The 13,994-nt window shown below is 38.7% G+C and overlaps 1 protein-coding gene across 9 annotated transcripts in view; it reads left to right on the top strand.

The window, feature by feature from the left end:
* ANO5 (anoctamin 5) overlaps positions 1-8,684 on the top strand; it is a 55,696-nt gene extending 47,012 nt beyond the window's left edge. For all 9 annotated transcript variants that reach the window (XM_048306882.1, XM_048306881.1, XM_048306876.1 and 6 more), the window contains 5 exons: positions 20-150; positions 1,722-1,927; positions 2,731-2,912; positions 3,982-4,087; positions 4,930-8,684. In XM_048306882.1, the coding sequence (XP_048162839.1) occupies positions 20-150; positions 1,722-1,927; positions 2,731-2,912; positions 3,982-4,087; positions 4,930-5,151 (847 nt within the window). In that variant the 3' untranslated portion in view covers positions 5,152-8,684. The remainder of the gene's footprint in view (positions 1-19; positions 151-1,721; positions 1,928-2,730; positions 2,913-3,981; positions 4,088-4,929) is intronic.
* Positions 8,685-13,994: the final 5,310 nt, after the last annotated feature.

The raw sequence follows: 13,994 nt of genomic DNA, 5'->3' as shown, positions 1-13,994 counted from the left end.
ACTTTTTCTGCATATTCAGCTGGATTTGTAACTGGTGGGGTCGTCGGAAAGCCAGAAATAATCCCGAAAATTTATACAGTCGCTGGGAGCAAGACCATGATCTGCAGACATTTGGAGCCTTAGGCCTGTTCTATGAATATTTAGAAATGGGTAAGTTTCAAATTACACATTTGGAATTGAGGACAGGACACCTTGTACTGACACTTTCAAAAGAACATTTTCTCAATTAATTGTTGTGGGTTGATGCCACCACTTTCATCTGCATAACAGTGGATGATTAACTGCTGGAAAGCATTAAATAGGTCAGCCCATTTAAAAAAAAAAAAAGCTGTCTTTGCATCTTTAGCTGCTGGGAATTTCACAGAAACACTGCAAAGACTTTTTGTTTTCCTCATTTGAATGAGGAACATTATTCTCAGTGCAGCCAGCTGCCTTAGTGTCTGTTCTTTTCTTGTTCCAAAGCATATTCTTAGCTGATGCCAGTGGAAATTCTAAGTATGGGAAGAGTGCCAAATATGCTGTAAGGATGGGTACTGCAGACATGAGATCTACGAACTGGCTAGAGGAGAATCCCTTCAGCTTTAGTCTTGCACTGATCAGTGCTTCTGTTCAGTCTGTTAGACCAGCAGAGGGAGTGTGGGCAAGGGAAAATACAGGTTTTGAAAGGTAACATGAGCATGTCAGCATATAACAGTAGTTTACAAAACCTGTGGAACTGAAACTAGAACTGAAGCTAAGCTAAATCTAAAGGAGACTTTAAAGAAGTTCGTATTTGGCTATTACAAGGATACATTTTGTTGAAAAATGAACGTTTGTATTGTTTTATTTCTGCAGAAATAGTTTTAAGTGTTCTAGAGATGCATAGAGTTATTATCACTGTAATTTGATACGGGGCTGTGATCTTGTGAAATTAACACACTCAGAGCAATCACTGGTGCCAGCCATGTCCTTGCTCTTCCAGAATCAGAACTGAACCACTATGCTCCAACATTGTCCCAGGGCTGCTAAGCTAGTAGGAATTTTGTTGCTCGTCTAAGGTGAATAATTTAGCACTGAAATCATGGAAGAGTGAATGACTGGTGTATGGGAATTTATTTTTATGCACTACCTAAACCAGATGAAACATTCTGTTTCCTTTATTTGAAATATAGTGGCAGTATTGGCTGTGCACCAAGAATTACCACATTCTGTACTGAGATACTCAATTTTGGTAACAACTGAAAGGATCATTGTATATTTTATTTGCAGTTCTTAAACTAATGTCAAGACTCCCCAGTGGAACTGTTGCATATAGAATTGGTATGAATGTTTTGATTAAATCAGTAACAATAGGTGGAGGTAAGGTTGTGAGGTGTGTTATCTGTACAAACTAACTGCAAGAGAATAAAACTGGCCTAAAAGTGAAAAATTTGATGGATGAATACCTCCCAATTCCCCTGCAGTTACACACCAGTCATATGAGAACTGCAGCACCCTGAAAGGATTGGTATCCAGCACTGCTGGCATCATTTCAGAGGACGTAAATGCCCATTCCTATGGGTGCTGCTGAATGGCAGCCTGAAACGACAGGAGAAGTCTTGGGGCTGGGGCTGATTGTCACTTAGCTCAGGCTTGAGTAGCGTGGCAGAAGTTTGCCATTTGTCTGCTAGTGGTAGACCCCTGTGATTCTGAGGATACTTTTGGAAGAGCAGATTTTGACACTTTTTTTTTCTCCCTTGCAGTCATTCAGTTTGGATTCATTACCCTCTTTGTGGCATCCTTTCCCCTGGCTCCCCTTCTTGCTCTGATGAATAATATCCTGGAGATTCGAGTAGACTCCTGGAAATTAACCACTCAGTACAGAAGACCTGTGGCTGCAAAAGCACATAGCATAGGAGTGTGGCAGGAAATCCTGAACGGGATGGCCATCCTGTCTGTTGTCACTAATGTAAGTATGTTAGCTGTGCTACATCAACACTGATTCTTCCATGTACTCAAAATGTGGAAAAATAAAAACCAGCTGATACTTATTCTCCTTCATCAACACTGTATCTTGTTAACCTACAAAGATACCATCAAACCATTTAAGTGGTTTGGCTTGTCCGTATGTTGGCAGTGTGCAGCTCCCAATCCACTTTTTTTTGGCCATAATCTTTCATTCAGTTGTGTGTGTTTTCCAGCCTTTTGGAGTGGCATAAGCCAGTACGAAGCTTAGTCTGATGAAGCACCCTGATTGCCCAGAGGGAACTGTAGGGGACAGGAAAGGTGGATGAATTCTGTGGGTCAGATGCATTTTTGTCCTTGTCACTATGAGGCCTGTTCTGTGGGAACTCTGCTCAGTCAGCTGCTTCTGGATGCCCCTGTGGGAGCAGTGCCTCCAAGTAGTTTTTATAAGCTGGTAACTTATATATATACACTGCTATGCCAGTATTTCATCAGAAGCATATGTAAAGCAGACTACTGAGCAAAAGAGATGCCTCTTTTTAGTGTGTCTTAGGCAACAAACCCACTTGCAGGTACTGCCAACGTAGCACGATACCTCAGCACCTTAAGTATCTCAAGCTTCCAGGCAAAATGTGCGGAGGCTGCACTCAGCATCTTTTACCAAGGTGAAGTGCCCTAATCATGCTTCTCACCCTTTCTTAAAAGATTCTGGGTAATGCCAGAGTCACAGAACCACAACCCCCTTATAAATCTGCTCACGAATTTTGTGTGCCACTTTCTTAATTTCTTATTCCGATTTTTTTTCAGGCCTTTATTGTTGCATTCACATCAGATATGATCCCTCGTTTAGTTTACTACTATGCTTATTCTGAAAATGAAGATTCACCTATGTCTGGATACATAAACAGCAGTTTGTCAGTGTTTCTAATCTCAGATTTTCCTGAGAGAAATGAACCTAAAGAGAATCCAGAAAACTTTGTCATATGCAGGTTGGTGTAATAATAATTATTTTATCACCTGGTTTAGAATACAGCATAAAAAAATCTATGCAGATCTAAGTAGTCCATTAGAAAATAAATTATGTCATTCTCATCATTCTGAAGTGTGCGAGGTAATATTTAGGCTATCAACAAGGTAATGCTTGAGGTGGTAAGAGATCAAGCCAATAACAAAAGCAATCACCACAAAAAAAATCACCCCTAAGAGTCTCGTTGCTAATGTGCATTTTGCTTTTTCTTCATTGGATTTTTTGTTTACTTAATTACACTATTGATTTTTGAGTGAGGAAGGAAATTTATATCCTTGAAGTTGTGAACTTCAGCCTGTATTTTCAAAGATTTTTAGGCTGCATAAGTGGACAAGGAAGCAGAAAAAAGGGGATGTTTAGATTCCAAAGCTGAAAATGAGATATGGTATTTTAAATCAATCCTTATTTTGCTTGATCAGACCAAGAATCAGACCTATCCATTTAAAAAGTAGTCCTTTCTTGCTAGCAGAAGCATTGGAGTTGGAAATAGAATAGTTGGAAAAGAACTTTGTAAAGGGTGAAAGAAGAGTATTGATTTGATGAAAAAAATCTCAAAGCAAACAAAAAAAACCCCAAACCAACCACCCCAGCACTTTCAGAAACTACATTTATTTGGTGGTGTAGAACATGTACTCAAGTCTATCCTTTAATGAAACCCTGCATCTGTCCAGTCCGTAATCTGTTCATGTCTGTCACATTTATTCAATCCGTGCCCATTACCCTGTGATACATCCCATCACTCTGTCCTGTATTATTTGACCATTGCCTGAAAAACAAGTAACCTGTGTACCAAATTTCGTGTCTCACATCCTCATCTCTGCTCTGTTGCTGTGTATGTGAGGGTGCTTAAGCAAACACAAAGATAGAAACAAATTGAGAGGCAACCTTTTTCTGCAAAAGGAAACAGACCATTTAAAACAAGAAAAGGTTCCTTAAGTGACAGCTATACTTGCTTGTAAGTGTCACTAAGCTTGCAGTCTGTCCCAGGCTGACTGTGACATTTCACCTTTGCATGTCTGTCATTCCAACAGGTACAGAGACTATCGATATCCTCCAGATCATGAGAGGAAATACTTTCACACTATGCAGTTCTGGCACATTCTTGCTGCAAAACTGGCCTTTATAATTATTATGGAGGTATGTTCCCAACGAAATTTTCATCTAACACTGGTACCTTGTGATTTTCTAGATTGTTACTAATATTACAGAAAACAGAATTGCTGGGAGTATAAAATAATCTGTTCCCTAGGTAATAACCGAGTACTCATGTCCTAAATGATTACTATTACTGGGCCTTTTAACTTCAGCGAGCTGACCTCAGAGTAGGAACAGTGAAAATGGCTGAGGAGACTGCTAATGTTGATCAAAATAATCAGCAAAATAAAAAAAGTCTTTATGCCAGTGTAAGAGATGAAAGCCACCAGGACTAGCACTTCCACTCGTCTTGCTTTCATTAAAGAGCTGTATGTGAGATGACTGTATTCAAAATCCAGACAGCATTTTGCAGTGATGTATATTGGTTAAAAACAGCTAAATCAATAGTTTGGATAACTGGCACTTCAGTGTTAAGCCACTGCTTTGCAAGTTATGAAGGGAAAACGGAGTAGCTAAAGTGTTCTTCTCATCACTTTTCCTGCTGTGTTTCATCAGCTCTCAAAAGCTAAGTGTTATCAGCACAGCTGTGTGAACTTTCTAACAAATCACACAGAGGAGTTAAAAAGTGATGGTTAAGATTCAGGCCCTGACACTCTTCTGTTGGGTTTGCTAAATCATTAATGGTTTGGAATTAAAATTTCTCCATAAGACGGTGTGTTTTAATCTTCATGCACGTCTTAAATACACATTAATTTGGTATATATTGTTCCAGGACAGCCAAATGAAATGTATTCTGTTTGTGAACAAAAAGTGACCCATTTGGTGACACATAAAACAAAAGGTGTTTCATTTGGTAATGAGTTGTTAATTTTTTTTCTTTTTAGCATGTTGTATTCATCGTCAAGTTCTTTGTAGCATGGATGATTCCTGATGTTCCTGCAGATGTGAAAGCCAAAATAAAACGTGAAAAGTACTTAACACAAAAAATCCTACATGAGTATGAACTTGAAAAACTGAAGGAGAGACTGTGCCAAGGTGATAAACAAGCCACAGAAAAGGAGTTCATCGCCACGGAAGGGAGAATGGAGCTATCCAGGGCAATGTAGCCAAAACCCAACTGTTGGGGATTTAGCTTGTTTTAGCTTTTCTTATCTGTGGTTTGCTCAGTATGCATCATGTTGAAAGCTGTAGGAGAGTTCAACCCTTCTCTTTCAGTCCAAAGATGATAGACTTTTCTTTAAAAGTTTTACTGAGCTTACAAGGTTTAGGAAATCTACTTAACTGTATGATTTCGGCACTGATTTTTATTTTCCCATGACTTTGAGTAGTAAATGTAATCTTGTAATTCTAGAATTTGGACCCCAAGTATAAGCGCTGTTAACCACAAAGGGCTCACAGGACACATGATAAGGTCATTTACCACCAAGCCCCCTCTGTGTGGCTAATTGCAAGACTCCAGGCTGTATCTCAGCTGACTGAAAAGGATACCACAGAGGACCACTGCTGTGGAAAATGTTGAGAATTACTATTTTTATTTTGTGGTCACTTAAATAGAACACTCCTGATTGAAGGGTTAAGGTTTGGGGGTTTTTTTTTATATATTCATATAATGTCTTATGAAACATTGGTTTGAACTTCTGTACATTTTGTAGAAGTAATTGATCTTTAAAGACATATGGGCTTAATTCCACTTGGAATTATTTATAGGCACAGAATTCAGTTAATTCATACTAGTGCAGGAAAAAAAAGCCATAATTTATTTTCATAAAGATACGGTTTACCGAAGAGTTTTCTCTTTAAGTGCAGATATTGTGGAATCACCTAATTGCAGGGGGTTTTGAAAAGATGTATATGATTTGGAGAATAACAGTTACTTAATTTCTCATTCTCAAAAACTACCATTGGAAGATTGTGTTTGACATTGGTTTTGGCCAAAGTTGCTCATTTATTTATTTCTTTGTTTGGATTCTCAGTGAAATGCCAGCAAAGGGCTAAAGCTGTGTGTCTGTCCTCGATGCATGGAGTGTGCCTGTACTCCATGGCAGTGGATTGGGAGCTGGACCACCATATCAGATCTAGCTGAATGGTTTGGTCTTGGATTTTTATCCACAAGATTTTAAGCATGCCAGATAATCTATGTTTATGCTGTTATTGTCCTTATACGTAGTAGCCTGAGGCTTGGCGTTGGGTTGGTTTTTTTTCCCATTTTGAATCTTTGGGAAGGATTTTTTTTTTCTCTTTTGTTAGGTGGCTTTTCTATGAAGTTACTGAGTTTATAAATGTATAATAACTATTTGTGCAAAGTAGCTTCCAGCTGTTTAAGAATGTGCCATCGTTTTCTAGTTTGAAGCAGATAGGAATTTTTATGATTTTGCTGTATATTTAAAACATATCAACGCTTCCATGCTTAGTGCCTTGTTTCTTTGCATTTGGAAAAAGGTGTGAAAATGATCTCTGCAGGGCAGTGCCCATTTCCAAAATGTGCTTGCAGGCATCAGGTTATAGTGAACCTGCAGACAGAGCTGTTCAGTGTTACCAAACCATGCCTGCCTTGGCACACTTGGGTTTCAGTGCCATGTGGACTCTTGGAGAGCAGTTCATGCCTAGACTGCAGATTGTCATAACACCGGATTATTGAGTTCTCTCATGCTGAATACACCAGGTAGACAAAATTAGAAAATTTTGCTCTATTTGCACTTTGAAAGTTATACTTCCTCGCGGGTATACGCATAAAAATCGAGATTTGTATTCCATATCAGCTGAATGATGTACTGTTTACTAGTACCACAACTTGGGGTATTTTGTTTTAGCAAACCTTGCCTGTGTCTTGGAGTACTTGGCAAGTAACTTTAATGTTGTAACAGTTTTAAATCAATGTCCTGAGTGGAGCTGTTGTTATTAGCAAAAGGATTAATATTAAGTGCCTACCTCGAGCACACATCACATGGTTTGGCTGCCAGTCAAGGAGTGGATACTGATGTACATTTCTCGTTACTGTAAGTTATTCACCTTCATTCTCTAAGGTTGCTTGATCAATCAAGCATATTGGCAATTCATGTTCATGATGAACTGATCATCTTCTTGAATATTCAAATATATTTGAGATAATGGATCTGTTGGAAGAATGCATGTGTAAATGAATTAGCTCTGCTGCTTAATGTGTAAGCCAAAGAAGAGTATCAGCCATCAGTCGTAATCACATATCAAACACCACAATTTGCACAATGAAAGCACTGTGCTGCATCTTGCACATAAACTGCTAATTAAACTGCTTTATTTAGATGGCGTGGGTTTGTTACTGTTTGCAATGCAAACAGTTGCTTCAAACAGAAAGGTAATGAGATGCAAAAGGATATTTCTGTGCAAAACGTACAACCTGATTGAAGCGGAAAACAGATTGGAAATTCAGTGTTAGATGTACTATTTTTGCTTATGGAAGATTAGTTTCTTCTAGTAATAGTGTCCTAATATACTACCTTGAATATACCTTGAAAAGATATCAGCAAAATAGGTGTATTGTGAATGAACGATGCTGTTTAAAAGCAAGATGAAGAAAAATAAGGAAATACATTTGTTTGGGGTACAGCATTGATATGCAGAAGCCCTGCATGCAGACCCTAAATTTGAATTGATGTTTTGACTCCTACTTCGTGCTTCTTTCAAACTTATTTTTTAAGATCACTTGCTATTTAATGCAGTACAAATAGATGTTTTGTATATGTTGTACCATACAATAGAAAGTGGAAAAAAACCTGGGATCAGCTTATTTAGAAAGAAATGTGTATGTATCTTAAAAATATGTCATTACACTTCATAGCATTACTTCTTCATATACAGAAACTGTTGAAAAGAGAATCTGTTGTCATACTAAAAGCTAATATCACATAAAAAAATTAGTCTTAACAGCTTTTTACATCATAGTTTGCCTTTACTTGCCATTAAGCAAGTATTTTGACTAAAGGTGTCAGTATGGTTGGGTTTATAATGGTTCACATAAGTTTCCTAAAGTGTTCTTGAAAACTGACAAAAGTAAGGAAGGCCTGGTCAGTTTGGAGATGTGCTGATTCTTACTGTTGGAATATTTCATTTTGATGTGATTCAGTATCTAAAAATGCCCTTTAACCAAAGTGAATGAAGTTCTGTGTTGCAATTACTGTAATTTAAACAACAATAGATTGCCTCATTAGAATTAGTGACACAAAACAAAATTGACATTTCAGGTGTAATACAATCAGGGATTTTTTTTTTTTTTTGCAATTAAAATTTAGGTTTTATACCTTGGGAAGATTTAGTGTGGTATGTTCTAAGCAAAGGACTGCAAAAGAAGAATGCTACTATGAGACACTATACTGTTTTTTCTAGAAAATTTTCTTACTATGCTTTTACTTTTTTATGTAATGCTGTCTGTTTGAGGCAACAGAATGGAGTGAAAATAGATGGGAGTTTCTGGCTATTCCACATGTACCACTTGTTTGACTTGTACTGTCGTGTAACCGAGTGGCATTTTTGTCCGCTGAGTATGTTGCTGATACATATGATACACTAATGTCAGAATAAATTTTTTAAACATTCTGCTAACATTTAATATGCACATTTAATAAGACCTAAATCTAGCAAATAAAGCTGCGTTCATTTTTAATGTGCTGTCAACTTGTGTGTGAAAATTCCAAGAATTGAGAGAGGAGCTGAAGTACTAAGAGTCAATGCCTGGAGAGCCTCCTGGAGAAAAGTATTCATACAGCTTTCTGCAACTCATGTGTGTAATGTTCATACAGATCCATTTTCAGCCAGGCTGCTTTTCCCTGCGTTGTCTGGATACAGTTTTTATTCCTGCAATGCCAGGACCTGAGGTGACTTCTCAAGTTCTCAGTCACACATGCAGTTTCCACGCACAGCACAAGTGGTTCACGTACGTGCACTTTAAATAGCTTTGAGTACATATACTGGAAAAGATCGCAGAGCTGAAGCTTTCCCAAGGGACTGGTAAAGTCTTACCATACATATTTTGATCTTTCTTAAAACTCACTTCTGGTACCAGTGAAGGGCTTTGGATTAAATCACAGGGACTCTGGGTTGAAGTTGATGACTTGCTCTCAGTAGATGTTTTTGCCTCAGCATCTCACCTCTCCTGTTGTACCACATTGTCAGGACTCTGGGAACAGGGTCACCTGCCAGGCTTGGTAGGTCATTTCCTGTGCAACTTTGAAATTATAGACTAAGACACATGCAATTTAAGCAAATTAAAGAAAGATATAAGATGAATAAAAGAATCTTCTCTGTATTAAAAAAGGAGAGAAGAAAAAAAGAGCAAAACAAGCAGGGTATAATTATATATTATGGTACCACCACTGATAGGGTACTTAAATTAAGTATGAAAATGAAAACTAAAGCATTAAAATGGAGGAGAAATTGGTAGCAAAGGAAAGAGAGGAGTGAGAAAAAAATACTAAGGAAGGTGCAGTTGATATGCAGGATATAGGGGATATTTATGTAATAAGTTGGAAGTTTTGAGGTGCATTCAAGCTTTGTTCTTGAAGGCAAAACCTTGCCTCCACCAAGGCCTGTGGTAAATGGGTAATTTAAAGTTTAATTTGGGGTACAATGTCATCCAAAGCCAATTATATTTTATAAAAAAGAGTAGCATGGTAGGTTGTGAGAAGACATTCACAAATTCTGGTACAAACTTGGCTCTCTGCATGATTGAAAATTGTAGCTACCCTTCAAAAGTCTTAGTTCCTTCATGAAACTTGTGCAGTAAATGAAGAGATGCACCAAAATTCAATGGTTCTACTTTCTGAATGAGAAAAATAGGTAAGGCATCTATATCATCTACCCAGATTAAAGAGTCTTTCTAAAAATAAGTCCATGTTTATTCTATACAAAGAAAAAAATATAGGGAGCTTTGAAATAGAAGACGTTTTTCCAACATTTGCATCTCAAGTGGTGTTAAATACATTTTCTTACAGGAGCAGAAAAATAAGTAACCCATTCACCAGTGGATTAGTGGGAAAGAACAGCAAGATGTGGGAAAAACAATATGCCAGCATCTGAAGTCTGCAATTTAAGATGTGTAGGCTCTGAAACAAAATCTTGTCTAGTATTCCTCAAAATGTTCAGAATTAGTAGAAAACCAGTGTTTCTCAAAATACTGTCTTAAATGTTTAGGACACACTTCTGGGAGACACAGGGGAAGGGTCAGGGGTCCTACCATCTGGTGTGGCCAAGATATTGTATCCAGAGAGGGTAAAGGGAGCCCTCACAAAGGACTTATTTAAAAAACCTTCCTTCCCTAAACAGATGGAGAGAAGGAAAGGGGGGGAAAAAAGGATGATCATTACCATATGAAGGATAACAAAATTATTTCCAGACTATATGAATTACTGTGTAACGTCATTAAGCCACAGCTACATTTTCTTGTCTGTCTGCCTTGTTAGGGGTGGTCACAACAATTCTTGCCTTGGCATCCTTAAAAAGGAGTAGCTAAATTAAATCTCATTCTGGTTTTAAATAATCAGTTGTCTCAACACAACACTTACATCATTCAGATGCAACTCAGGAAGGGATTTTTTTAGCAAGTACTGAGAAATCTGCTGGGAGATGATGAGTAGGATGTGAAATTCAGCAGCCGTATCAATTTTTGGAAGGTGCATACACACATTCCCCTGCAATAATTAGTGACTATGCTTTCTCAGTCAGAAATGAGTCAGTCTGAACCATTTGATAAAGGTAGGATTCTTTTGAATTATTCTTTTCAACTCCTCAACAAACTACTGCCATTAGCTTGTCAGAAATACTTGTATTTAAGTTACTGACTGACCTCGCTTGGCCCTTGGGTGTTCAAAGCAACCAACACTACTCAGCATTTCAGTTTTGGTACTGAAAGATGCAGAGGCCATAGTAACTGCTTCTGTCATCAGGAGGCATTAAATAAATGAGCTTTGTTGTTATGTTGGCCCTTCCTTAACCACAGTAGGTTTGAAACACTTGATGTGGCTCTATCTGGCCCACACCATCCTTGGCAATGAAAAGCTGCAAAGATAGAAAACCTCTGGCTCAGATGGCCCCTAGGTCTTTGTATCTTCCACACTGGTGGCTTTTACTTATTTTTCTCAGCTAGTGCTTGGTGAAATGTTAAACAAATAGTGCTGGAATGTTCCAGCACTGCACGCTCAATAGCTCTTTTAATAGGTTTTTCAAAAAGGAGTAAAAATGCTCCAGACAGAAGGTTTTAGCAGGGAAAACTGATAGGAAGGCTGGATTCGCTGCCATATTACCTCTTCACAACAGTTTTACTGTCAGATTATCTCAAATAAACATTTCTGCTGACATTAGCCCATTACTAGTGCCAGCAAACAGTAATACAGGTAAGCCTGTTCTCTGGTGGTGGCATCAATATGTTATTCTTCGGATAAAATTCTGTCTCCATCTATTCTGATGTAAATTGTACTATTATTTTCAGATGTGGCCAAGATTTCAACATCTCTGCAACAAAGATCCAGGTAAAAAACCAAACAGCTGAAGTAGGTGGGCCAAGAGATTTATATGCAGCTCACCACATAATAGCAATCTGTTAATTTTAAGGTATCTAGAGTTCATGCTGCTCTAAGCAAGCCACTAGTGCATTGCAATCAGGAAGGATTCCCTGCTTTCCCTTTTCACATAGGATTGCTTGCCTCTGTGTCAATGACAGCTTTTTCACTTCCTCAGAAGCAGCACAGGAGACAATGTAGCAGAAAAGTTTCATGTTTTGAGTAAGGGAGAAAGATCCTATACATTTTATGGTAAGCAGTAAGTGCTTTTTCGTTAGGTTTTTGTTTGCATTTATGTGGAAATAGCAAATGATTCTGTGGCTGCAACCTGCCTGTCACAATAACTTGTGTTTTAATTAAAAGATGCCACAGTACATTGAGTCGCCAGGTACCAACATCCAACTTTTTCATCAACTGAACGTACTCTCTGTGGGATGAGTAAAAGGATGATGGTCTAGTTAATGGGGTCACTGCTGTGATTAGAACTGAGGGAGGTGACACGGGTAGAGGAAATCAAAGCAAAAGAAGAGCCTGCTTCATATTTTGCTGTAAGTTCAGAGTGCTGGGGTTACATCCTGAACATGTGGAGGGAACTGAAAATAGGAAGGAACTATGAAGTTTTTATTAATTACTTTCTCTTCAGAAGGAGGAAGTTGAATAAACAGAAGTGTAAGGCCTCATGAACTGGAGAAGACACAAAAGCTGAGGCACAAGACAGGCTTGAAGCCAGCATTTGTAGAGAAATTTTTAATATTCAGGTGTGTAAAAGAAGCCTTTGAATGTAAATGCTAGTCTGTCAGCAGGTCTCCCCTTCCTAGGAGAGGGAGGCCAGTTGTATTAGTAGTTAATACAGGAACTGGAAGGGGGCATCTGAGAGGTTGATTCTGTTGAGAAGGGAAAAGCAGGATTTTCTTTGCTTTTGCACCTGGAAGAAATTAAGTCCAAAGAAATCCTTTGGAGCATTTGCTTCATTTTCAATGCTGGGCAGACTCTGCTTTGAATGTCTACACAGTGTAACCAGACACTTCACAGTGCACAGAGCAGCCCCCCTTTTCTTCTGTGCACACACCACTCATCCCTGATCATCACCTGTCTGTCACTGCAGGGATCAAGTTTATTACTGGGCACAAAGACAGTCACAGGAGCAAGGCTTTTCCACAGAGCTTAGGTGTCTGATGAGGATGGAGCAAATACCAAGGAAGGGAACTTCAGTTACTGTTGTGGTGAGAACAAATACAACTTCCTGTAAGGCTGCATTGATAAGCTTCTTCATTCTGCAATAAATGCCAATTATTTGGCGTGTATTTGGTGTGCATTTGTCACAGAAATGCACAAAATTCACAGTCATTCTGAAACTTTAAGCCTCTAACTGGAAAAAGGGTTGATACTGTTTAGCATAAGAAGAGAGTGATATCAGATCATTGTCTTTGGTCAGCACATTCCTTGTCGCATTTTAAAGCATGGTGGAACAGCAGCTTGGCCTGGAGGTGATCTGAAAGGACCAGCCAAAAGCAGTAGACAAGAATTTCTCTGTTGATTTTGTCTTTGATCAGACCACAGTGATTTATCAGTAAAATGTCAAACACCTAATATAGTGAGGACAGTCCCACCGTAAGTCTGTTGTCAGAACGGTCAATAATGGTACAGGCAATCACAAGACCTTCATGTTAATTGTAAGGCAGAGAGGAGACAGCTGTCAAAGTGGCAACATTATGCTTTATGGCTCTGCATTTGGATGAAAAACAGAGGTAGATTTTGGTGGAAATGCAGGTGGCATCTTGGACGCTGTTCACAGGACTCTCCTTCCAGGGACTTTTTCTTCATCCCATTTGTGGGGCTGACTGAACATCTGTTATTTGGATTTTTTCCTCCAGGGGAAATGCTGGAACTCAGAGCAGGATTTTCCCTTGCAGCCTGGTCTTAGCTGAAATCTTCCCTTTCTCATTACCATTGGAGCCAGCTGCACTGTGTCTTTTGAGATTTTTTGCAAGATCACTTTTTGCAAGACTTCTTACTCCAGTAACACCTGTTTTGTCACATGTGGCAGTTGTGGGTCACTATCTGGCCCTGGTACACCTTGAGGCTGTTAGACAGTGATGGGTGATGATTTGCCTCCTCATGTGGACAGTGACTACCCTGACCAGTTGCTTCCAACCCAAACTATTCCATGATGTTACAAAATTAATAGCAAGGCCACATTGTCTTCTCAAGACAGGGTATACTACCATACATGTAGGAAACATACTGACAGTCATATTCTGGACTCCTAATTTGGGCAGCTACAGGGATCATGTAAAATAGCTTCAAGACTGCAATAGTCAGCTTCCAACCCTGAATATTCTATTCTATCAAATGAAACAAGGTAGGCAATGAACAAAGCTGGCAGAAAAACTAAAACCTCGACAGAAAATTATGCTCTG

This window comes from Corvus hawaiiensis, chromosome 6 (genome assembly GCF_020740725.1).
Source record: "Corvus hawaiiensis isolate bCorHaw1 chromosome 6, bCorHaw1.pri.cur, whole genome shotgun sequence".
Classification (NCBI taxonomy): domain Eukaryota; kingdom Metazoa; phylum Chordata; class Aves; order Passeriformes; family Corvidae; genus Corvus; species Corvus hawaiiensis.
The sequence above is the reverse complement of the archived record's forward strand: the minus strand, read 5'-3'. Positions and strand labels throughout refer to the sequence as shown.